Source organism: Mytilus trossulus, chromosome 12 (genome assembly GCF_036588685.1).
Source record: "Mytilus trossulus isolate FHL-02 chromosome 12, PNRI_Mtr1.1.1.hap1, whole genome shotgun sequence".
NCBI classification, from domain to species: Eukaryota; Metazoa; Mollusca; class Bivalvia; order Mytilida; family Mytilidae; genus Mytilus; species Mytilus trossulus.
Genome location: NC_086384.1, coordinates 1884732 through 1910180, shown reverse-complemented (window position 1 = coordinate 1910180; position 25449 = coordinate 1884732). Strand labels below are relative to the sequence as shown.

The following is a 25449-nucleotide window of genomic DNA, read 5'->3' as shown; positions in this document are numbered from 1 at the left end:
TGACTGATTAGTTTTGACCTATATTTTTTATTGACAATTGAATGATTATGTTTAATCCATAGTTTTTTTAGTGAACGCTGTCTTATTATTATTGACATATAGTTTGTCTTTGACCTTAGTTATAATAAGATTGTCCTATAGGTTTTCATCGATCGTTTTCTGATTGTCTTTTGCTTATGTGTTACCTTTGTCTGATTAACTTATGATTTTGACATCGATCATTGTCCGTGTATCTTTGATCTTCGGTTTGCTATTGACTAATACCTGATTTTATTTTACCAATAGTTGATGATTGACCATAGTTTGATTATCATTGACCTATAGTTTCATTGACTACATGTCTTAGTTTCTCTCAGTTTTAGTTTGTTACCCCGAATTTGGTTTTTTGTTCATGGATTTATGAGTTTTGAACAGCGGTATACTACTGTTGCCTTTATTTATCATCTTTGACCTTTAGTTTTCCAATAATCGTTGTCTGTTTATCTTTGATATTTAAATGATTTCCATTGACAATTGTCTGATTAAGTTTCACTTATAGTTTTAATTGGTCATCGTCTGATTATTTGTGGCATAAGTTGCTATTGCCCATTGTGTTATCACCAATAACTTTACCACTTAGTATGTTCTAAATATTCTTGTTTTTGTTGTTAAAGTTATGTAGTTCTCGTAAAATAAGCTGATTTAACTCTTTTTTACGTTGAATTTGTTCTGCTATTCTATGCTATTCCAGATTTTGTTCATACATCGTAATATCATTTTTGTTGAGCAGCGGACACAGATAAACATGCAAATGACTCAAATACCTCTGATTTGTTTGATAATGAACTTTTTGTGCTTCAATTTGTATATAAACTTTTTGTCGGAGAGTATGCTTATATGGATGAGATATATAAGATTATAGCAAAACAATTAAATTATTTGAAGATTACTATGTATGCAATTTCATGTTGCATGTTAAATATGTTGTGGTGGTTTGTATCACACTGTATTAGTTTGGCTATATGTTGTTGTTTTATAATGATCAAAGTATGCTTAGACACCATAATCACACTGTATTAGTTTGACCCCATATGTTGTTGTTTTATAATGATCAAAGTATGCTTAGACACCATAATCACACTGTATTAGTTTGACCCTATATGTTGTTGTTTTGTAATGCTCAAAGTATGCTTAGACACCATAATCAGTCTTCATGACTATAAACAAGGTAAACTATAAATATTCTTTTAAACGTTTTTCAATTTACCCTCACAAATTGTTAGTTTCATATGTACATATGTATGTTATTGGTATTTTCCATATCTTTATATCCATTGTGTGTATCTATGGCAACAATCTGCATTCGGTAGTTAAATAATATTGCAAATATTGGAGGAAAAAGGTAACATATTTTCCAAAAACTGGCCAAAAATATTTTTTTTGAAGTGATACCTTTTCTTAAATTGTAAAATATATCTAGTTTCAGCTTAAATAGCAAAATTTATGATGACTTTATTAATATAGAAACTTTTGTATCTTTAATTGATACTTATGTTACAAGTATTATGAAATATGCCAGTGAAGTCTTGGGCTTTCATAAAGCCGAAGATATAGAAAAATTGCATGTATATTATATGAAAAGAATTTTAAGTTAGGAAAGGAACTGTTAATTACATGGTGTATTTTGACTGTGAGACACAGAAAACTGTATTTTAAAACATGTATATAAAGATATGTATGAATTTAGTTGTGTGAAGGCAAATGTCATGCTAAGATTGGTCTTGTACAGTACGAGATATATTATGTAAATATGGTCTTAGTGATGCTTGGTTTTCACAGAGAGTTAGAAATAGTCAATTATTTTTGAGTGAATTTAAACAAAGATATAATCATACATCTGAAGGTTTATCATGTTTTGGACATTCACCGAAATGTACTTTGTATCAGTATTTACACGATGGCCACACTATGCAATTTTATCTTAGTCGTCCATTAAACAATTTGTAGATATCCTTTATTACTAGATACAGAATAAATACTCATGCACTATGTTTTAGAAACAGGTAGATACCATAGTATAGCCAGAAATTAAAGTTTTTTTAGTATAAGTCATTAAAATGCTATTGAAGATGAGTATCATTTTATTTCAGATTGATTATATTGTTGGTTGCTAAATATTCAGTGGCAAAATTTTATTTTAGAATGTGAGAAAAATCACGACATTAGATGTAAATATATTAAGAGTTATAACTATAAGAGACCATCTACTTTTAAATTAGTGCAACTGTTATCTGTGAGAAATGCCAAAGAGCTTAACAAGCTAGTGAAAATTACGTAATGGTTAATTATTCAAATGCTTACTTTTAGTTTAATGTGTCTATATGTCATACTCTGCTTTATTCCTTCACTGTGATTTGTATAATTTGTGCATAAATGTTATATTATGCTGTATATTATCTATTGAACATTTATATTGTGTAAATCCAATAAACTGTTTGCCTACGGAAATAAAGTATTATATCTATGTTTTGTTATATCGTTCAGTATGTTAGCATATTATGTTGTATTGAATTTCTTCCCTTGTTCAATTATTTCATTGGAATGCAAATTATTTATCTTTATTTAAACATGATTATTCAAAGATCCGAAATTTGGCGAAGTTTTTACACAAATGTGATCTATTTCTGAAATTCAATAGAGATTTTTTTCTCCCTTATTTTTCAAATGTGTTTGTGTAATGACATTAAATCCATCCATTTGTTGTCTTTTTTCTCGAGATAATATAGCTTTAAATCAATAAAATAAAATTTTAACATCTTGTTGTGTATTTATTCTTATAACAAAGTTTGATGCATATGTTTTGCTTGATCTTTTATTGTATGTGTTGAGTCTTTATGGAATTGTTGTTTTTCTTTTCGGAATAGTTTGACAGCTTTAAATTTTAATGATTTTTTTATTATAACTTGGATTGTTCCTTGGTATTTTCCTAAATTTATTAAAGAGCATGAAGCAGATTTCTTTTTAAAAAATATATATTGTTAGGCTTGTTTCATATGAGAGACGAAATGCCAACATAATCTGATGATGCCATGGCAAACAAATAGACATGTAACTGAACATATATTACAACATAGAAAACTAAAGCCTGAGCAACACAAACCAAAATCCCACCAATAAACCGCGGCAATCCCCGGCGTATCGGAAGGGTGAGCAGATTCTACCCCACATGTGGTACGCGTTGTGTTTCTCTTGTAAGTACAACCCGTTGATGTGTCTTATTCGGTAGGTCATATTCCAGGAATAGGAGGACGGTATTATGGTGACGACGATCACAACATATCCGTCGTCATCTGTAAACTAGATATTCCATAATGATCAACCAACTAGTGATTGCGTCCGTGAATCTTTGATTGGATTATTATAGCTTCAACTCTCGGAACTTGTGTAATATATTCTATGTTAGCAGCGACCCTCTATTAAGGAAATAATAATAGAAATAAAGTAAAATAACAAAACTACCGAACTTCATGGAAAATTAAAAACTAAAACAAGCCCTTATATATCTTATTGGTAAGTCCCTATGTGGTTTGTATTTTCCCTCATTGATAACTTTTTGGTTTTCCAAAATGGGTGTTCTCACAAAAGCAGGAATGCGAATCAAAAACATATGATTTATAAAATTGAGAATAGAAATGTGAAATATGTCAAAGAGACATCAACCCAACCTTAGGGCAGTCAACCGCCGATGACCACCTATTACGCGTTACTAATATTAACAATGGTATACTCTTAATTGCTGAATATTATCAGTTGAACAATATACCAATGTGATTGAGACCTGAGGGCTTTCAAGGAGTGACACCACTGTTAAAATGTTGTTAGCCCTCTGTCGACACACCCGATCTCGCTCTTTTTGGAGTTGACTTGATTCCCTATTTAATGTGTTACCTTGATTTGTCTCTTCCTAATCTATTTGAACATCGTTAAACTATTGATTACTATAATTTAAAGTACCTGGGAAGCTAAACCATCCTAGATATAGGAAGATGTGGTATGAGTGCCAATGACACAACTCTCCATTCAAGTAACAATTTATAAAAGTAAACCATTATAGATCAAGGAACTGCCTTCAATATATCTGTTACAAAAATTTACATTTAAAAAAAAACCCACTATAACCTATTAAAGAATAACAGTATATAAAACAAACAAACTCAAAAGTAATCATGTTCTAAAAGTTAAAGTCTATAAAAACTGACACAAATTAAAACTTTATCAACCAACCTATAAACAAAGGAAACAAGCAGTTTTGAATTTAGTTGGATTACAAAATTTTATGGATTTAACGAAATCTTTTATTTAGATAACAATAAACTACTAGTATTCAAGGCAGAATAATGAGTGCTCAACAATTATATTGAGAAACCAAAACCAATGTAGCCTAAAAGTGAAGATATGGTGACTACTGAAACATAAAAAAACACACCAAAGATACTTGGCTCACATATATTAATATATCAAAAATAGACCTGAGAATGGAGCTCGCATAAAAAAGGCAAATGTAATCAAGAAAATGAAACCCTGAGCACTATGTCCAGAAATATTGGTAAAAATACATGGTTTGCTGTTCATATCTTAGTAATGTTCTAGTCAATTTGCTTATATTAAAAGAAACAAGAATGTGTCCCCAGTATACTATCATTTTCTATGTTCAGTGGACCGTGAAAATGGGGTAATAACTCTAATTTGGCATTAAAATTAGAAAGATCATATCATAGGAAAAAACAACTTCGACCAAAAACTTTAACCTGAAGCAGGACAGACGGGTGAACGGACGGACGCACAGACAAGAAAACATAATGCCAATAAATTGGGCATAAATACATATCGTTTTCATCTTATGTTCCCAAATTTTAGTAGATGACTTATTTAAATATGTATAGAGGCTCTATTCCTGTGAGTAACTTTTTGTTATAATGAAGGGTACTTTTAAATATCTAATATCGTATTTTTTCTCAATGTCAAGCCTAAGAAAATTCTGCTAGTTGTGGTAAATTGCACACAATACAAGATCAAAGTATGTGAATAATTATCTTATGTTTTCAAATCAAATATTTTCAAATTGTCGAGACCTTCATGGGCAGTCAAGGTCGTTTATTTCCCTAGTAAACCAATGTAAATATCTTGCAAATTTTTACTGCAGAATGTTAATGACACCAAAAACAATCTGTTAAATTAATGAATCTTTAAACTAGAGGCTCTAAAGAGCCTGTGTCGCTCACCTTGGTCTATGTGAATATTCAACTAAGGACACAGATTGATTCATGACAAAATGGTGTTTTGGTGATTGTGATATGTTTGTAGATCTTACTTTATGAAAATTCTTGCTGCTTACAATTATCTCTATCTTTAATGATTGGCCCAGTTTTTTTCAGTGGAAAATGTTAGCAAAAATTTACAAATTATATGAAAATTGTTAAAAATTTACTATAAAGGCGATAACTCCTTAGAGGGTCAATTGAATATTTTGGTCATGTTGATTTATTTTTAGGTCTTATTTTGCTGTTTACAGTTTATCTCTATCTATAATAATATTCAAGATAATAACCAAAAACCGCAAATTTCCTTAAAATTACCAATTCAGGGGCAGCATCCTAACAACCAGTTTAACAATTCATGTGAAAATATTACAGCAGATAGAGCTTGACCTGATAAACCGATTCACCCCCTGTCAGATTTGCTCTAAATGCTTTGGTTTTTGAGTTATAAGCCAAAAACTTCATTTTACCCCTCTGTTCTATTTTTAGCCATGGCGGCCAATTTGGTTGGTTGGCCGGGTCACCGGACATAAATTTTAAACTAGCTACCCCAATGATGATTGTGGCCAAGTTTGGTTTAATTTGGCCAAGTAGTTTCTGAGGAGTGGGTTTTTGTAAAAGATTACCAAGATTTACGAAAAATGGTTAAAAATTGACTATAAAGGGCAGTAACTCCTAAATGGGTCAACTGACCATTTTTACCCTGTCTTACTTGGCTGAACATTTTTGCTGATTATAGTTTATCTGTATCTATAATAATATTCAAGATAATGACCAAAAACGGCAAATTTTCCTTAAAATTACCAATTCAGGGGCAGCAACCTAACAATGGATTGTCCGATTCATCTGCAAATTACAGGGCAGATAGATCTTGACCTGATAAACAATTTACCTCGTGTCAGATTTGCTCTAAATGCTTTGGTTTTCGAGTTAAAAGCCAAAAACTGCATTTTACCCCTATGTTCTATTTTTACCCATAGCGGCCATCTTGGTTGGTTGGCCGGGTCACCGGACACAATATTTAAACTAGATACCCCAATGATGATTGTGGCCTAGTTTGGTTAAATTTGGCCAAGTAGTTTCTGAGAAGAAGATTTTTGTAAAAGATTACTAAGATTTACGAAAAATGGTTAAAAATTGACTATAAAGGGCAATAACTCCTAAACGGGTCAACTGACCATTTTGGACTTGTTGACTTATTTGTTAATCTTACTTCGCTGAACATTTTTGTTGTTATAGATTATCTCTATCTATAATAATATTCAAGATAATGACCAAAAACGGCAAAATTTCATTAAAATTACCAATTCAGGGGCAGCAACTTAACAACGGGTTGTCCGATTCATCTGAAAATTTCAGGGCTGATAAATCTTGACCTGATAAACAATTTTACCTCCATGTCAGATTTGCTCTAAATGATTTGGTTTTTGAGTTATAAGCCAAAAACTGCATTTTACCCCTATGTTCTATTTTTAGCCATGGCGGCCATCTTGGTTGGTTTGCCGGGTCACCGGACACAATTTTTAAACTAGATACCCAAATGATGATTGTGGCCAAGTTTGGTTAAATTTGGCACAGTAGTTTCAGGGGAGAAGATTTTTGTAAAAGTTAACGATGATGGACGAAGGACGACGGACGACTGACGACGGACGACTGACGCCGGACGACGCCGGACGCCAAGTGATGAGAAAGCTCACCTGGCCCGAAGGCTACATCAGGTATATTAAAGAATCTTTAAAAAAAATCATCATACATCTGGTAAATGTAAGTCTTATTATACCTTACGTTGCATAAATTGTAAAATTTCCATAAGAAGCAATGTAAGGTAAATTGCATGTGTTTTACATCATGTGTAAATGTGACCAAATTTCGGAGACTTGAAAATGGTTATAAAATCAAATATACCCTTTTTAAGAACCTAACTACTATCCTGGTTTTGGTCGATTTCATTTGTTAGTATTTTATGCTCTGTTTCATAGTCTATTTTTTTAACATTTCAGTGTCAGTTTGTCTCAGACTAAGGCCGTGTTCACACCAAACGCCGTGTAGAGTAAACATGTTTACAATTAGTTTAGTGTAGTGTACACTGGTTTCACATTACATTTGTTCACATCTATACACCTTGTTTAGCTACCTGTACATAAGATTTGTTCTCACTTGTAAACTATATGTCATTTAAATGTTCATTACGTAGAACTGAATTCAAAATTTTGGAAATTTTTTTTAGCGGTAAGGGAACAACCATTTGACTTCAAAAGGGGGATGGGGGATGGGAAAGGAAATATTCCGATCCCCAGTTTGATAAAAAAAAAAAAATATGGTCATACAGATGATAAACAAAAATATTCTGAATCAAGAGTTTCCTCATACATTATAGTGTTAAATATTGAAAAAAAGTATTTGATCACCAGCATCGAAAAAAAGAAATAAAAACGTACGCGCGAAAAAAATCTGACTCAGAAAAAAAAAATAACCCTCCCCTTTTTTTTAAGGTAAGTGGTTGCTACTTTATGAAAGCCATTTTTATAATTTGCAGTAGTTTGAATATACTAGAGATGTCTCGATAACGCATTAGAAAACGTTAGCTGCAACAGCGTGCTTACAGACGGAAAAAAAAAGGATTGAGATATTAGGGATCACTACATTTTTATCTTTTCTGTTCGTTACAAATAGTATTTCTTCTCCAAGGAGTATTTGGTAAAGGAATAGGGTAACGTTTTTTTTTTAATTTATTTTACGTGTTATTTAACGGATCTGAGATACTAGACAAATATATCATTAACCTCACACTTTTTTTAGTCATGCATTTATGCGTGAATCGTTTTTTGAGTAAAGACCAGTGGCGAATATTTCTGTGTACGTCAAGTCGATTCGGGAAGACCTTTTTAAATGACTTAGGCAGCAACTTTTGTGGAGGGGGAGGGGGCGTGAGCTATTGATTTTTTTGCAGGATAAATTTTGGTGACAAGTCGAAATCAATTTTAGCATTATATATAGTGGCAGCTGAGGGTGAAACAGGGCCAAAAACTGGACACATTTTCAACTACAATAGCCCCCCTCCCCCGAAAATCAATTGGTTGCTGCCTTATGGGTTCGGCAATGATGCTGCATTGAGCCTTGATAAGGGGTTAATAAAGTACGTTAAGTTTTTTTAACCAAACAAAATCTGTAAAATTTAGACAACTAATAATTATCAAAAATATCAATTTTACTCAAAAATAGTTTCCTCCTTAAATATATACACGATAAAACTAATGTCCTAAATGCCTAGTTTTGTGTACACTTAACCTACACAAGGCCTACATTGACTATTGACTGTGTGTAGGTAAAACATGATTTAAACTACATGTAAACATTGAGTTTTATCAATGGGAACGCAATTGTGTTTAGTTTACGTGTGAGTTACACTAACACAACACCGAATTTAGGTCAATGTGAACACGGCCTTATTTAGTTTGAATATCCTATTGGTATCTTCTGTCTATCTCTTTTTAAAATTAAATAATCTTGTTATACTTATACATCTTTCTATGTTGTGATGTTATTCTATTGTTTCAGAGAAGGGAGAAGGTTTGGTACAGTTAAAACATTTAGTCCCACTGCATTTTTTTTGCACCTGTCCTAAGTCAGGAATCTGATATTCAGTGGTTGTTGTCTGTTTATGTGGTTCATAAGTGTTTCTCGCTTTTATATAGATGAGACCATTACTTTTCCCATTTGAATGGTTTTACACCCGTAATTTGTGGACCCTTTATAGCTTGATATTTGGTGTGAACCAAGGCTCCATGTTGAATGCTGTACCTTGACCTATAATGATTTACTTTTATAAATTGTAACTTCAATGAAGATTTCTCTCATTGGCACTCATACCACATCTCCCTTTATCTATATAGGATAACAAATTGATAAATGGTTATCAGAATGAAATCTGGTAAAAAGTTGAATGATTATCAAATCAAAATTCTGGTTAATTGCAGAATACTTATCAAACTGAAAATCAGGTCAATGTCTAGCAAATTGTAGATTGTTCTTTAGACAGATTTTTTTTTGAAATTGTAGACCCAGTATGTACAGTGAATTGTAGAGTGCTAATAAGATGGAGTGTATGGTAAATTGTAGAAAAGAGGGCTGAGAGCTACTGGAGGGACAGTTAAACTGAAAGATAGAAAATATACTGACAATGACAAAGCTAAACATAAAAAGACAAGCAGACAAATAAAAGTACACAAGAAACAACAAAGAAAACTAAGACTAAGCAACACGAACCTCACCAAAAACTGACGATAGTTTCAGGTGCACATGGAAGGTAAGCAGATCCTGCTCCACATGTGGCACCTGTCATTCATTAGACAAAATGTCTGGGAAAATGTAGACATAATGTCTCGGAAAGTAATGAATTAGCAAAAGACCAAATATTTGGGAAACTTATAGAATTAACAACTAAATAGGATTTATATTACACTTTATTTGCATTCATAAAATAGATTATGTCATAACAATATACAAATAAACGTAAACTGCTACCTGCAAAGAGGTACAAATTGATACAAGTAACAACTTCTCTGTGGAGCTTTAACCAACTAAATTTAAAGATCAGTAAACTGCAATGTATAAGCAGTTAATAATATACAATAATGTCATTATTAAGTTTTGTCACTGAAGTTAGACTGTTGTCACTGAATTTTGCTTATGAATGAGTGAGAGAGATTTGGGATATATATTTTCAAGACAGCTAAGCAATAACAAAAGAAACTGAAGAGGGATAAGCAATGATATGCAATCAAACTGTTTCCTATTATACTAAAGCACTTGATATATGACATCTTTATTATTCCTTAATGTCCAAAATGTTCATTTAACATTACCCAATAAATAAATATGCTTTCTAGAGTTGTAGTATAAAGGGAATAATCATACAGAGTTTTGATCTTATATTTTATCAACAATAGACAAGAAATGATCACCAACACCTGAATTCCTTTCTATTTCTAATTATAGTTCCAACTTTATTTATATTTCAATTTAATTTTTCAAATCAATTCAAACAATGCACAAATACAAAAGACCAACTCAATGTTCGATATAATGGACCAATACACAATCTTGATTATATTTTGCAGTTATGCAGTATTACCAAGCTTGTAAAGGATGTTGTTGCCATCTAATAATAAAAATGCAACATCATTTGCCATTTTTAATATATTATGCTATAGAATAAGAATCAAATTGACTTAAAACAACACAAAGTTTCACTATAGTTCTTTGACTCTTTTCAAGTCATGATATTTCAGTTTAATTTACAGTCAATTTTAATCAGAAATTTGTTGGTGAAAAGAGTCACTGAACACATTACTTCCTCCTGAGTGTTGTAGATGACTTTTTACTTTCACCACAGTTCGGACAGCTCTTGAATTTGGGATTGAAACATCCATTACAAAGAGAACATCCACATGGTTGTACCACAAACACAGCATACACCTCGTTACCTTCTTCTTCACACAAGGGACATAACTGGTGTTTTTCTCTACTCGACCTGCAATAAAATTTTATTGTAAAAGTAAAGCAGAAAATGGCTGAATCATTTCAACATTTTTAAAACTGTCTCTGTCTTCAAGTCATTATTTTTGTAGCTTCTTTTACTTTTTGTTTGAGTTAATATTGTTTTTTTATCTGTTCATTAGTTTGGTCAGCAGTATATATAGGGTATAAAGTTTCAATATTATAATTTTTTGTTAAAAATGTTTTTATAGCTATTAAATGAGTGTTTGCTTTTCCCCTGTCCCCATAGTATTATTCACAACTGAAAAAAGCTGAGTCCTAGTATATCCCATAAAATTATTTTAGCAAAATGCAGAAAACTATTTCGAACCCTCACATTTTTCAAGCAATACTTTGTGCTTTCATTTGGGAATTCTTCATCATTTATTTTATACAATTCATATATTTACTATAGGAGTTTTTAATTGTTTCATTTTGATAAAAAAACAAACACACACACACAATTTCAGTACTAAGCAAATTTGTCTGGCTGTCACTGCATGTTGTAATAAAAGTAAGTATCCTTATTTTCCAACATCTATGACAAGCTCAGTTGCTTAATGTGAAGTATCATGCTGATAATTTGGGTCAATTTGAAAAAGTTTATGCCATGATACATCTATAAAATTTGGTAATCTGGGGATTACCAATTGTCTCATTGGCAATATACAACATCTCCTTAATATAACATATCTTTGCTATTTTAAGAAATTTTCCTTTGATTTTACTGACCGATAATTTCCTTTCTAAGTACAGAAAAGAGTGATATGAATAAAAATTGCTAGAAACAATGGAGGAATGTTGTCAATGTAAACATCTAAAAAGCAAAAAACAGACTATCATTGGTCATCTCAAGTCGATTGCTTTCTCACTTTTGTTGTACCAGCTCAAGCAAGAAAATCGATGTTGTTAAGGTAATCTATAAATCTTTATTGAATTAAATACCTTAGAACAATTATAGCAGTGAATTCTTCTTTCAATTTCTCAGCAGACGGCAGTTCCTGTGGTAGTTTCCCGCTGTTATTTTGAACATTGTATGGCACACCTTTATTGACTAAGAGTTCGGCCAGGTCTAGTTGTTGTTTTATCTGTTTGTCATTATCTCTCAGGTTGGGTCTCTGAATCTGTCAATACAAATCAGCCAATGATAAGTCATAAACAGAGAAATAGCAAGCATGCAGTTTTATAAAAAAAAACATTTGTCTCAGGAAATATTCATAAAATGCTTTAACAATGAATGAAATTCATAAATGAGGAAAGCAAACAAGTTGTATCATATATTTTGAACAGATTTATTTCTATACGATAATCAATTCTTTGTTCCAGTAATACAAATAATTCTAATGATTTCTTATTCATTTTTTATAATATATGAATTCTTACATTAAATACTGCCTCACCCCCCTTAAACTTCCCCCCAAACTTACCTCGGTAATTTCCATGACTTGGGGTGGACCACTAAGACATAAATGTAAGGCGTTGTTACCATCACTGTCCCTCACATCAATCTGACAATCTTTGGAAATAAAATCAATTTTTGTTTAAAATAATATTGTCACCAAATTGTTAAAAATCATAACATATTTGGTTCATTTTTATAATTGATTAAAAGTTAAATATGCAATTATATGTTCGTGGGTTTTTAAATTCGTGGATTTTAGTTTTCGTAAAAAAAAAAAAAAAAAGGCTTTAGAAACAAAGGTTACAAGTTGTCAGAATTGAAGGAAATTGCAAAGTAAACATTGATCCTGTAAATCGTAGTGACAACATTAATTAACCCAGGATAAAGTGATCAACAGATTATAGACCATCAAAGGTGTTAATTAGGCCATAAACATGTCACTTGAAAAAATCAGTATCATAAACAAATGCTGTAAGCGTATCTGTAATTGTCAAATAATTCTTATCAAAATAAAGCCCAGCATGAAATTATCATTTCCCATATGTATGAGAACTATGAGGATATAAAATGAACACTTTATCATACTTGCATATCAATATCGGAAATCCGACTTTCATCGAAATAACTTTTTTTATGAAAATTAAAAGATCAAAAGTTGTACAGTTTAGGTTATCAAAGATTAAATGGGTATAATCCTGCATACAGTTGTACTTCGGTGACTGATATCAAAGTATTCTCAGATTCGAGGTAATTCAATATATTCTCTAGAACATATCAGTAGTCAAACCTTCATGGGGATCTTTGCATGTCTTGAATAGGACAATAGATATAGGAAGATGTGGTGTGAGTGCCAATGAGACAACTCTCCATCCAAATAACAATTTAAAAATTAAACCATTATAGGTTAAAGTACGGCCTTCAACACGGAGCCTTGGCTCACACAGAACAACAAGCTATAAAGGGCCCCAAAATTACTAGTGTTAAAACAATTCAAACGGGAAAACCAACGGTCTAATCTATATAAACAAAACGAGAAACGAGAAACACGTATATATTACATAAACAAAAATGGTTGTTTTATTTCGTTGGACACTTAAATTCGTGGATTAAGTCATGAAAATTGGTACCCCACGAATAAAAGTACTTTCACAGTATGTTGAAATATATATTTTTTATAGAGCAGCAAAACTTATAAAAGTATGGATTGTAAATAAAAAAAAACTATCCACCAAATGACAAAATATATGCACCTCTTGGTCACTGTACAGCCTTCAACAGTGAACAAAACCAAACCTATAACTACTACCATCAAAAATATAAACACAATGTCTTGCCTTTCAATTATCACTATATCAGAGCCTTAGAATAATAAATCAAAAGACTACCTACTGTATTTTTCACTCAGTAAAATATCTGCTGTTTTTCTGCTGCCATAGAAACAAGCAATCAACAAGGCTGTCTGACCTTTGTCTCTTGTCCTAGCATCAATGTTAATACCAGGCTGGAAAAATAAGATATATTTTCACAACTTATGGGTTATTTATAATGTAAAAATAAGATGAGGTGTGATTGCCAATGAGACAACTATCCACCAAATTTTAAATAAAGTGAATGTTAGTAATTATAGGCAACTGTACGACCTTCAACAATGATAAAAACCCATACCAGTTAGTAGGCTATACTTTAGAGCCCTGACATGAAAAATATAAAACAATTCAATTAAGAAAACTAACAGCATTATAAAAAAAAAACATTAAACGATAAATAAATATGAACAAAAGAAAACTACTGAACTACAGGCTCATGACTTGAGACAGACACATACAGAATGTGGCTGGGTTGAACATGTTTGTGAGTAATCAACCCTCCCCTATCCAGTGACAGAGGTGTTTAAACAGCACAACAAAAGAACAAACTAAATAAATCAATTGAAAAAGCTCATCTCATCAGATCCATAAAAGATGTTCTTTTTTCAGTCGTATTATTCTAATGACATCATTTTTGAGACTGTCCCAATTCACTAAACTCTATTTTTTTTCAGTCAAGATTGTGTCTTTTAATTTTTATGTATTGGTCAGTGTTTGGTGTAAAATCAATTTTGCTGAACTAGTATTAGTTATTGCTAAGAAGAAATCTGAAGCCCATCTACGGGTCCTGGCTTTTCTCCCTGTGTTGAAGACCCATTGGTGGCCTTGGGCTGCTTTCTGCTAGTTTGTCAAGTTGTTGTCCCATTGGCGCATACATTCTTTATTATACAATAAGAAGTCCTAGTTTAATTCATAAAAGACAATGGCACTAAAATCAAAACAGTTGAAAGGCCAATCCAATACAAAGTTCAAGAGCATTGAAAACTTAACTAAAAGGTTAAACTAGAGGCTCTAAAGAGCCTGTGTCGCTCACCTTGGTCTATGTGCATATTAAACAAAGGACACAAATGGATTCATGACAAAATTGTATTTTGGTGATGGTGATGTGTTTGAAGTTCTTACTTTACTGAACGATTTTGCTTCTTACAATTATATCTATCATGAACTTTGTCCATTAGTAACAGAGAACTATATTTGGTAAAAATTTACATAAATTTACCAAATTAATGAAAATTGTTAAAAATTGACTATAAAGGGCAATAACTCCTAAAGGGGTCAATTGACCATTTAGGTCATGTTGACTTATTTGTAGATCTTACTTTGCTGAACATTATTGCTGTTTACAGTTTATCGCTATCTATAATAGTATTCAAGATAACCAAAAACGGCAAAATTTCTTTAAAAATTACCAATTGGAGGGCAGCAACCCAACAACCAGTTGTCCAATTCATCTGAAAAATTCAGGGCAGATAGATATTGAATTGATTAACAATTTAACTTCTTGTCAGATTTGCTCTAGATGCTTTCGTTTCATAGTTATAAGCAAAAAACTGCATTTTACCCCTATGTTCTATTTTTAGCCGTGGCGGCCATCTTGGTTGAATGGCCAGGTCATCGGACACATTTTTCAAACTAGATACCCAAAAGATGATTGTGGCCTAGTAGTTTCAGTGGAGATTTTGTAAAAGATTACTTAGATTTATGAAAAATGGTTAAAGATTGACTATAAAGGGCAATAACTCCTAAAGGGGTCAACTGACCATTTTGGTCATGTTGACTTATTTGTAGATCTTACTTTGCTGAACATTATTGTTGTTTACAATTTATCTCTATCTATAATAATATTCAAGATAATAACCAAAAACAGCAAAATTTCCTCAAAATTACCAATTCAGGGGCAGCAACCCAACAACCGATTGACTGATTCATCTGAAAATTTCAGGGCAGATAGTTCTTGACCTGATAAACATTTTTATCCCATGTCAGATTTCCTCAAAATGCTTTGGTTTTTGAGTTATAAGCCAAACACTGCATTTTACCCCTATGTTCTATTTTTAGCGGTGGCGGTCATCTTGGTTGGTTGACCAGGTCACGCCACACATTTTTTAAACTAGATACCCCAAAGATGATTGTGGCCAAGTTTGGATTAATTTGGCCAAGTAGTTTCAGAGGAGAAGATTTTTGTAAAAGATTACTTTAATTTACGAAAAATGGTTGAAAATTGACTATAAAGGGCAATAACTCCTAAACGGGTCAACTGACCATTTTGGTCATGTTGACTTATTTGTAGATCTTACTTTGCTGAACATTATTGCTGTTTACAGTTTATCTCTATCTATAATAATATTCAAGATAATAACCAAAAACAGTAAAATTTCCTCAAAATTACCAATTCAGGGGCAGCAACCCAACAACCGATTGACCGATTCATCTGAAAATTTTGGGGCAGATAGATCTTGACCTGATAAACATTTTTATCCCATGTCAGATTTCCTCAAAATGCTTTGGTTTTTGAGTTATAAGCCAAAAACTGCATTTTACCCCTTTGTTCTATTTTTAGCCGTGGCGGCCATCTTGGTTGGTTGACCAGGTCATGCCACACATTTTTTGAACTAGATACCCCAAAGATGATTGTGGCCAAGTTTGGATTAATTTGGCCAAGTAGTTTCAGAGGAGAAGATTTTTGTAAAAGATTACTTTAATTAACGAAAAATGGTTAAAAATTGACTTAAAGGGCAATAACTCCTAAACGGGTCAACTGACCATTTTGGTCATGTTAACTTATTTGTAGATCTTACTTTGCTGAACATTATTGCTGTTTACAGTTTATCTCTAACTATAATAATATTCAAGATAATAACCAAAAACAGCAAAATTTCTTCAAAATTACCAATTCAGGGGCAGCAACCCAACAACCGATTGACCGATTCATCTGAAAATTTCAGGGCAGATAGATCTTGAACTGATTAACATTTTTACCCATGTCAGATTTGCTCTAAATGCTTTGGTTTTTGAGTTATAAGCCAAAAACTGCATTTTACCCCTATGTTCTATTTTTAGCCGTGGCGGCCATCTTGGTTGGTTGACCGGGTCACGCCACACATTTTTTAAACTAGATACCCCAATGATGATTGTGGCCAAGTTTGGTTTGATTTGGCCTAGTAGTTTCAGAGGAGAAGATTTTTGTAAAAGTTAACGACGACGGACGACGACGGACGACGACAGACGACGACGGACGCCGGACGCCAAGTGATGAGAAAAGCTCACTTGGCCCTTCGGGCCAGGTGAGCTAAAAAAGGTTTGGCGATAAACAGCTAAGCTAGGCCATCTTACCTGGTCTAGGAGATATTGTACGACTAGGTGATGGTCCATACATGAAGCCAGGTGTAAAGGTGTGTATCCATCACTCTTCTCCTTGTTGAGTAACTTCCTGTCCTTCTTTAAGAGATTTTTTACTGCTCTGTTGATAAAGTCAAATATAATCAGTCAACATGATGAAAACAATTTTCAACAAAACAGGAAATGCTTTTTTAAATGTTTTCAAATTAACCGATTGTATCAGACCCTCATGTCATTAAACACCACCTAGAAAACAAACAGAACTAGGAAAGAGAAGGTATGATACACCCTTTTTTGAACCTTTGAATTTGAAAATCAACAGGTATTATAAATCTACTAAATAATATCATTCAAATGACCATATCACATTAGTGTGTTGAGGTTTATTTTTATCTATCATACATATTGCATTGAGTTTCAAACTTGTTTCTGTTCCTAATAAAATGTGATCAAAATTTTTTACCTGGTCATCATGTGCAAGAATAAATATATCAGTATTTGGTTGACCATAAGTTATTGGGTTCTTGTTGCTCAGTCTTTAGATTTCTATGTTGTGTTTTGTGTACTGATATTTGTCTGTTTGTCTTTTTCTTTTTTAGCCCATGCATACCCATAGCCAGGGGGTGTTTGGGGTGTCCAAACACCCCCCCCCCCTTGAAAACAAATAAGCACCATTAAAGTCAATGTTCTGTTCGAATTGTGACTGTTAAAGTAGAGTTTGTGAGTCCAACGACAACCCCCCCCCCCCCCTCTGGAAATTCCTGGCTACGGGCATTTTCAGTTTATTTTTTGACTTGTGTGTTGGAATGTCCCTCTGATATCTTTTGCCTATCATTTATTTACCACTAATTTCTAAAACACATCACACAGTAGAGCATGTGTACGTGAAGCTTGATTTCAAATTTCAGAAAGATCAGATTAGAATAATCAAAGAAAAGTGTGAGCATATTTAACGGCACAGACATACAGAAGAATAGAGGATCAGACATATAACAATTTATCCAGCTCTTTAAAACCAGATGTACAATTATCTCTTACCCTAAATCTCCCTTCCTGGCAGCTATATGGATAGGAGAAAATCCATTTTTGTTTTCAAAGTTCAGGTCAATTCCCGGCCAATCTAGTATGACATCTAACATCTCCGTACTGTCTCCTTGTTGTCTAACTATAGCATCTACTACAGGGCTATCTCCTAGGGCATCCTATAATAAACAAATATCACATATAAATCTCTGTACTCTCTCCCTGTTGTCTTACTATAGCATCTACTACAGGGCTATCTCCTAGGGCATCCTATAATAAACAAATATCACATATAAATATCTGTACTGTCTCCCTGTTGTCTTACTATAGCATCTACTACAGGGCTATCTCCTAGGGCATCCTATAATAAACAAATATCACATATAAATATCTGTACTGTCTCCCTGTTGTCTTACTATAGCATCTACTACAGGACTATCTCCTAGGGCATCCTATAATAAACAAATATCACATATAAATATCTGTACTGTCTCCCTGTTGTCTAACTATAGCATCTACTACAGGGCTATCTCCTAGGGCATCCTATAATAAACAAATATCACATATAAATCTCTGTACTGTCTCCCTGTTGTCTTACTATAGCATCTACTACAGGGCTATCTCCTAGGGCATCCTATAATAAACAAATATCACATATAAATATCTGTACTGTCTCCCTGTTGTCTTACTATAGCATCTACTACAGGACTATCTCCTAGGGCATCCTATAATAAACAAATATCACATATAAATATCTGTACTGTCTCCCTGTTGTCTAACTATAGCATCTACTACAGGACTATCTCCTAGAGCATCCTATAATAAACAAATATCACATATAAATCTCTGTACTCTCTCCTTGTTGTCTAACTATAGCATCTACTACAGGGCTATCTCCTAGGGCATCCTATAATAAACAAATATCACATATAAATCTCTGTACTGTCTCCCTGTTGTCTTACTATAGCATCTACTACAGGGCTATCTCCTAGGGCATCCTATAATAAACAAATATCACATATAAATATCTGTACTGTCTCCCTGTTGTCTTACTATAGCATCTACTACAGGGCTATCTCCTAGGGCATCCTATAATAAACAAATATCACATATAAATATCTGTACTGTCTCCCTGTTGTCTTACTATAGCATCTACTACAGGACTATCTCCTAGGGCATCCTATAATAAACAAATATCACATATAAATATCTGTACTGTCTCCCTGTTGTCTTACTATAGCATCTACTACAGGGCTATCTCCTAGGGCATCCTATAATAAACAAATATCACATATAAATATCTGTACTGTCTCCCTGTTGTCTTACTATAGCATCTACTACAGGGCTATCTCCTAGGGCATCCTATAATAAACAAATATCACATATAAATATCTGTACTGTCTCCCTGTTGTCTTACTATAGCATCTACTACAGGGCTATCTCCTAGGGCATCCTATAATAAACAAATATCACATATAAATATCTGTACTGTCTCCCTGTTGTCTTACTATAGCATCTACTACAGGGCTATCTCCTAGGGCATCCTATAATAAACAAATATCACATATAAATATCTGTACTGTCTCCCTGTTGTCTTACTATAGCATCTACTACAGGGCTATCTCCTAGGGCATCCTATAATAAACAAATATCACATATAAATATCTGTACTGTCTCCCTGTTGTCTTACTATAGCATCTACTACAGGGCTATCTCCTAGGGCATCCTATAATAAACAAATATCACATATAAATATCTGTACTGTCTCCCTGTTGTCTTACTATAGCATCTACTACAGGGCTATCTCCTAGGGCATCCTATAATAAACAAATATCACATATAAATATCTGTACTGTCTCCCTGTTGTCTTACTATAGCATCTACTACAGGGCTATCTCCTAGGGCATCCTATAATAAACAAATATCACATATAAATATCTGTACTGTCTCCCTGTTGTCTTACTATAGCATCTACTACAGGACTATCTCCTAGGGCATCCTATAATAAACAAATATCACATATAAATATCTGTACTGTCTCCCTGTTGTCTTACTATAGCATCTACTACAGGGCTATCTCCTAGGGCATCCTATAATAAACAAATATCACATATAAATATCTGTACTGTCTCCCTGTTGTCTTACTATAGCATCTACTACAGGGCTATCTCCTAGGGCATCCTATAATAAACAAATATCACATATAAATATCTGTACTGTCTCCCTGTTGTCTTACTATAGCATCTACTACAGGGCTATCTCCTAGGGCATCCTATAATAAACAAATATCACATATAAATATCTGTACTGTCTCCTTGTTGTCTAACTATAGCATCTACTACAGGGCTATCTCCTAGGGCATCCTATAATAAACAAATATCACATATAAATCTCTGTACTGTCTCCCTGTTGTCTAACTATAGCATCTACTACAGGACTATCTCCTAGAGCATCCTATAATAAACAAATATCACATATAAATCTCTGTACTGTCTCCCTGTTGTCTAACTATAGCATCTACTACAGGACTATCTCCTAGAGCATCCTATAATAAACAAATATCACATATAAATCTCTGTACTGTCTCCCTGTTGTCTAACTATAGCATCTACTACAGGACTATCTCCTAGAGCATCCTATAATAAACAAATATCACATATAAATCTCTGTACTGTCTCCTTGTTGTCTAACTATAGCATCTACTACAGGACTATCTCCTAGAGCATCCTATAATAAACAAATATCACATATAAATATCTGTACTGTCTCCCTGTTGTCTAACTATAGCATCTACTACAGGACTATCTCCTAGAGCATCCTATAATAAACAAATATCACATATAAATCTCTGTACTCTCTCCTTGTTGTCTAACTATAGCATCTACTACAGGACTATCTCCTAGAGCATCCTATAATAAACAAATATCACATATAAATCTCTGTACTGTCTCCTTGTTGTCTAACTATAGCATCTACTACAGGACTATCTCCTAGAGCATCCTATAATAAACAAATATCACATATAAATCTCTGTACTCTCTCCTTGTTGTCTAACTATAGCATCTACTACAGGACTATCTCCTAGAGCATCCTATAATAAACAAATATCACATATAAATCTCTGTACTGTCTCCTTGTTGTCTAACTATAGCATCTACTACAGGACTATCTCCTAGAGCATCCTATAATAAACAAATATCACATATAAATCTCTGTACTCTCTCCTTGTTGTCTAACTATAGCATCTACTACAGGACTATCTCCTAGAGCATCCTATAATAAACAAATATCACATATAAATCTCTGTACTCTCTCCTTGTTGTCTAACTATAGCATCTACTACAGGACTATCTCCTAGAGCATCCTATAATAAACAAATATCACATATAAATCTCTGTACTCTCTCCTTGTTGTCTAACTATAGCATCTACTACAGGACTATCTCCTAGAGCATCCTATAATAAACAAATATCACATATAAATCTCTGTACTGTCTCCTTGTTGTCTAACTATAGCATCTACTACAGGACTATCTCCTAGAGCATCCTATAATAGTAAAAAATATGACCTCTACTATCTTAGTTTTGATACCTCTTGTTCTAAAAATACATCTTTGAAAAAAAAACTCCAAAAAAAAGCTATGAAATATTTAATGAATTGCTTCTATCTTTTACTACTGATTTAAGATATTTCTAATTGTAGCATTCATATAATATGTTTTTGTTTTCTAAATCAAATCTATTGTAATTTTCAAGTATTAAGAATAAAACAATAGACAACTTTCGAATTCAATGCATTTCCGTCAAAAACTCTTGTTTTAGTTAACGTTGTTTGTGCTTTTAGGGATGTCGTCACCTCCATTTTAATGTTGAGCGAGTGGTTGATTACCTTTAATTTTTTATTATAAAAATTATTCTGCAAATTGAATTCTCAAAATTAACAACCAGCATTGCTGTCATTAGGGAATTGTCATTAAGTACCTACAGAACAACCATTGTTTCTAGTTTATCCTGCACAATGACGATCACTAAGACGCTTGATGAATGTTAATAGTGCAGGGATACAGATGAGCCCCTCTATCTGGTAAATGACATCATAAAGGCGTGCATAATTGACGAGTTTTTTCCAGTGATGGATGAACTCGAAAGTGGTCTATTAAGAGTACTTATCAAATTATATGGTTTAGAGTACTGAAAGTAAAAATGTATGGGCAAACTATGGCCAATATCTTGAAATAAATCAAATTCCTGATTATTTACTGCTGTATGACCTTTACCTTTTCATTGATGTCACATTTATGTTTCCTCAGAACACGAAGCGTGGCTACATCTCTGTTCTGAACGGCCAGATGGACAGCTGATTGTCTGTGGTCATTTACTGCATCCTTATTCACATTGTAACTCAGCAGTAATTCTACACAATCAGAATGTTTTCTGAAAAAGAAGAGAAAAGATTTTAATAAAAACATAAAATTCTGCACTTTTTTTAAGGTCATACAGTGTGATATTCATAATTTGACAAGCAATGATAAAATATCACACTTTATCTGAAACTTGTATTAGAAAACCACTGAGAAAAACAAAGGACATGGGCTATCCATCAATGACACAAAAGCAGTACATGCACACAGAAAAAAACTCACAAAAAGCAAAAGAACAGTGCTTTTAATGTTCATCTCAAAATCACAGTGATGCCAAAAAAAATTAAAAAAAGAATGTGTCCATAGTTAATGAATGCCCCACCCACACTATCATTAATAACTTCAGTGGACCGTGAAATTGGGGGTTTAAACTCTCATTTGGATTTATTTTAAAATTAGAAAGATCATCATAGAAAACATTTGTACTAAATTTAAAAGTGATCATCAAAGCTACCTTGACCTTAAACTTTAACCTGAAGCGGGACAAATGGAAAAAAAAACTGTTCTGGGATACGGTTTTCAGACGAATCTGTCATGTGACTTCCATCACCATGTGACAAAAATGTATGCATAGAAATTCCCAACACATGTTCAGCAAACGGGTGAAAAGGTTTTATTATATACTGCACAATATATTTGGAAAATTAAAATCTAAAAGGATGGTCACCCTTGCTCAGTCATATGACAATCATGATTATGTGCTTACAGCACATTCAATATTTCTATACTACCTTACAGAATGACAATTGAAAACTGAAAACTTTTAATAGAGCAGTGATTTAGGCTCACCTTCTATCTGGTAAATGACGTCATATAGGCGTGCGAAATTGACGCTCGTTTCCTGTGAATGACATAATTCCAGAAATGACCTATTAGACAAAGGAATGTATATACGAACAGACACATACACCGTTTTTGATTTTGTCAGTTTCCATCTTAAGTCAACTTTGACTGAGGGAGTTGAAACATTAGTGTTTAATGATTTCTAAATTTCTAAGCATACAATTTTAGAAGGGTTTGTTATAAATTTTTTAGTACCAAATTACTGACTACTGAGCATATGTTTTGATACTAACTTTTTGACAGCAATTTGTAGTGGTGTACTTTTAGTGCCATCATCACCTTCCTCCAGAGCCTGTGGTCCAGCATACTTCAGCAAGGCTTTCAGGACTCCTGCAGACCCATTCTTACAGGCTGTATAGATGGGATGGAAATTAGCTTGACCACTCACCTAAAACAAATATAGATTTTTGTAAAATATTTTGTTCATCCTCAGTTCTGAACAAAAAGATGATCTCTGAAATAAGATTCAAAATGTATTAAAATGTTCTATAGCAGGACAAGAAAATGATCTGACCAGACAGACTTTCACTCAAAGGACCATCATAGCAGGTTGGACCCTATAGAGAGGAGCCTTGACTTCAAGGACCATATGTTTGGTAAGATGACAGCCTTCTCACTTCATATCAAATAAACTTCTACCTCTTATTTATATGTCTGTTGGTATCTGGTGGAGAGTTGTCTCATTGGCATTTATACCACATTTTCTTATTTTTATATGGTTCAGAAGGATAATCTGTTTAATCTTTGCTGCATTTTTATACCAAAGTTAATGTCTAATAAAATTGAGAATGGAAATGGGGAATGTGTTATAGAAACAACATCCCGACCATAGAACAGACAACAGCAGAAGGTCACCAATAGGTCTTCAATGCAGCGAACAACTCTAGCACCCAGTGGTGTCCTTCAGCTGGCCCCTAAACAAATATCTATACTAGTACATTGATAATGGATGTCATACTAAACTACAAATTATACATGATAAACTGAAATTAAAAATCATACATGCATGCATTAAATGAAGGAACCAAGATGCAGATAATTCTGGTATAAAGAAAGCAAGAGTTTTTTTTTTAAACTAAATTATAATGGATCTTCCTCATTTAATTGCTGATTGTTGCTTGCGTAAAGTCAAGTGTGGGGCGTTCTTGATAAAAATAAGCCCTATGATATGCTCTCTACTGTGAATTGTTACCTACCAGTTCTCGTTTCTTTTCCATCCTTGGTTCTTGGTTTAAATGTATTAACACGTCATCTTCCATGTCTTGTTCTACGGCAGTCTTGAAATCTGTACCTGTCGTAGATCAACAAATATTTACTATCTTTATGTGGCATGTTATGTTGTACTGTTATACCACTGTCCCAGGTTAGGGGAGGGTTGGGATCATTTAGTCAGCAGTATAAGTCGATATGTGTTTTTTTAAATTGACAGACTCTTTTTATACTCAAATTATACTTGTGCAAGATTTTTTTCTGAAATACAGTTCAAATTATACCAAATTTTAGAAATACTTGCATGCCTTCAATATACCTGCCAAGTTTTCAAAATGCCCATGGGGGTTTTGGGTGCAAGATGGCTGTCATGCTACTAAAAAACCTTCAAGGGGGCTTCAAATACAGTGTAATGTTGTTTATTGGCTTCTTCATACTTTTATAAGCCTCAATTCTTTGTAAAATTAGTTGTTTTGTTAAAATGGTGGACATAATTGCTCTTTAAAAAATTTAATTTTGGAGCCTCCATGGGGGAAATCCCCCCCCCAATAGTGACAGTTGGCAGGTATGCTTCAATTTGGTGACTGTTAAACAATAAACTCATCATAGATATCAGGAATTATATTTTTTATTTACGCCAGACGCACTTTTCGTTTACTAAAGACTCATCAGTGACGCTCGAATCAAAAAATGTTTAAAAGAAAAAAAAAGTATGAAGTTGAAGAGCATTGAGGACCACTAAATAATGGAAATAAATCAAGGTTAAATATTGTAATTTCAGGAAGTATTGTTTCTAAAAAATAACATAATCAAAGTTTTAAATTTAAGATCAAAGTTTTTATTTTTGCAATACCAGTGTATGCTTTTGCCATTTTTTCCAAAATAATAATTATTAATATCATAAAAATTCTGAATAAACAGTAATATATTAGCACATGACTTGCAAATTTCTGTTTGGCATGGAATGAGTCTACTACACACTTTCAATATCTAAATGATGGAGAAATTCCC

General features: G+C 33.1%; 1 protein-coding gene across 2 annotated transcripts in view; it reads right to left on the bottom strand.

Moving 5' to 3' along the window:
- Positions 1-9742: 9742 nt before the first annotated feature.
- The window catches only part of LOC134693428 (E3 ubiquitin-protein ligase MIB2-like), a 47249-nt gene continuing 31542 nt past the window's right edge, over positions 9743-25449 (bottom strand). For both annotated transcript variants that reach the window (XM_063554249.1, XM_063554250.1), the window contains exons 19-27: positions 24426-24520; positions 23463-23617; positions 22243-22399; positions 17982-18145; positions 16938-17064; positions 13627-13738; positions 12263-12351; positions 11781-11959; positions 9743-10830 (exon numbers count right to left, since the gene is read on the bottom strand). In XM_063554249.1, coding sequence (XP_063410319.1) covers positions 10647-10830; positions 11781-11959; positions 12263-12351; positions 13627-13738; positions 16938-17064; positions 17982-18145; positions 22243-22399; positions 23463-23617; positions 24426-24520 — 1262 coding nt within the window. In that variant the 3' untranslated portion in view covers positions 9743-10646. The remainder of the gene's footprint in view (positions 10831-11780; positions 11960-12262; positions 12352-13626; positions 13739-16937; positions 17065-17981; positions 18146-22242; positions 22400-23462; positions 23618-24425; positions 24521-25449) is intronic.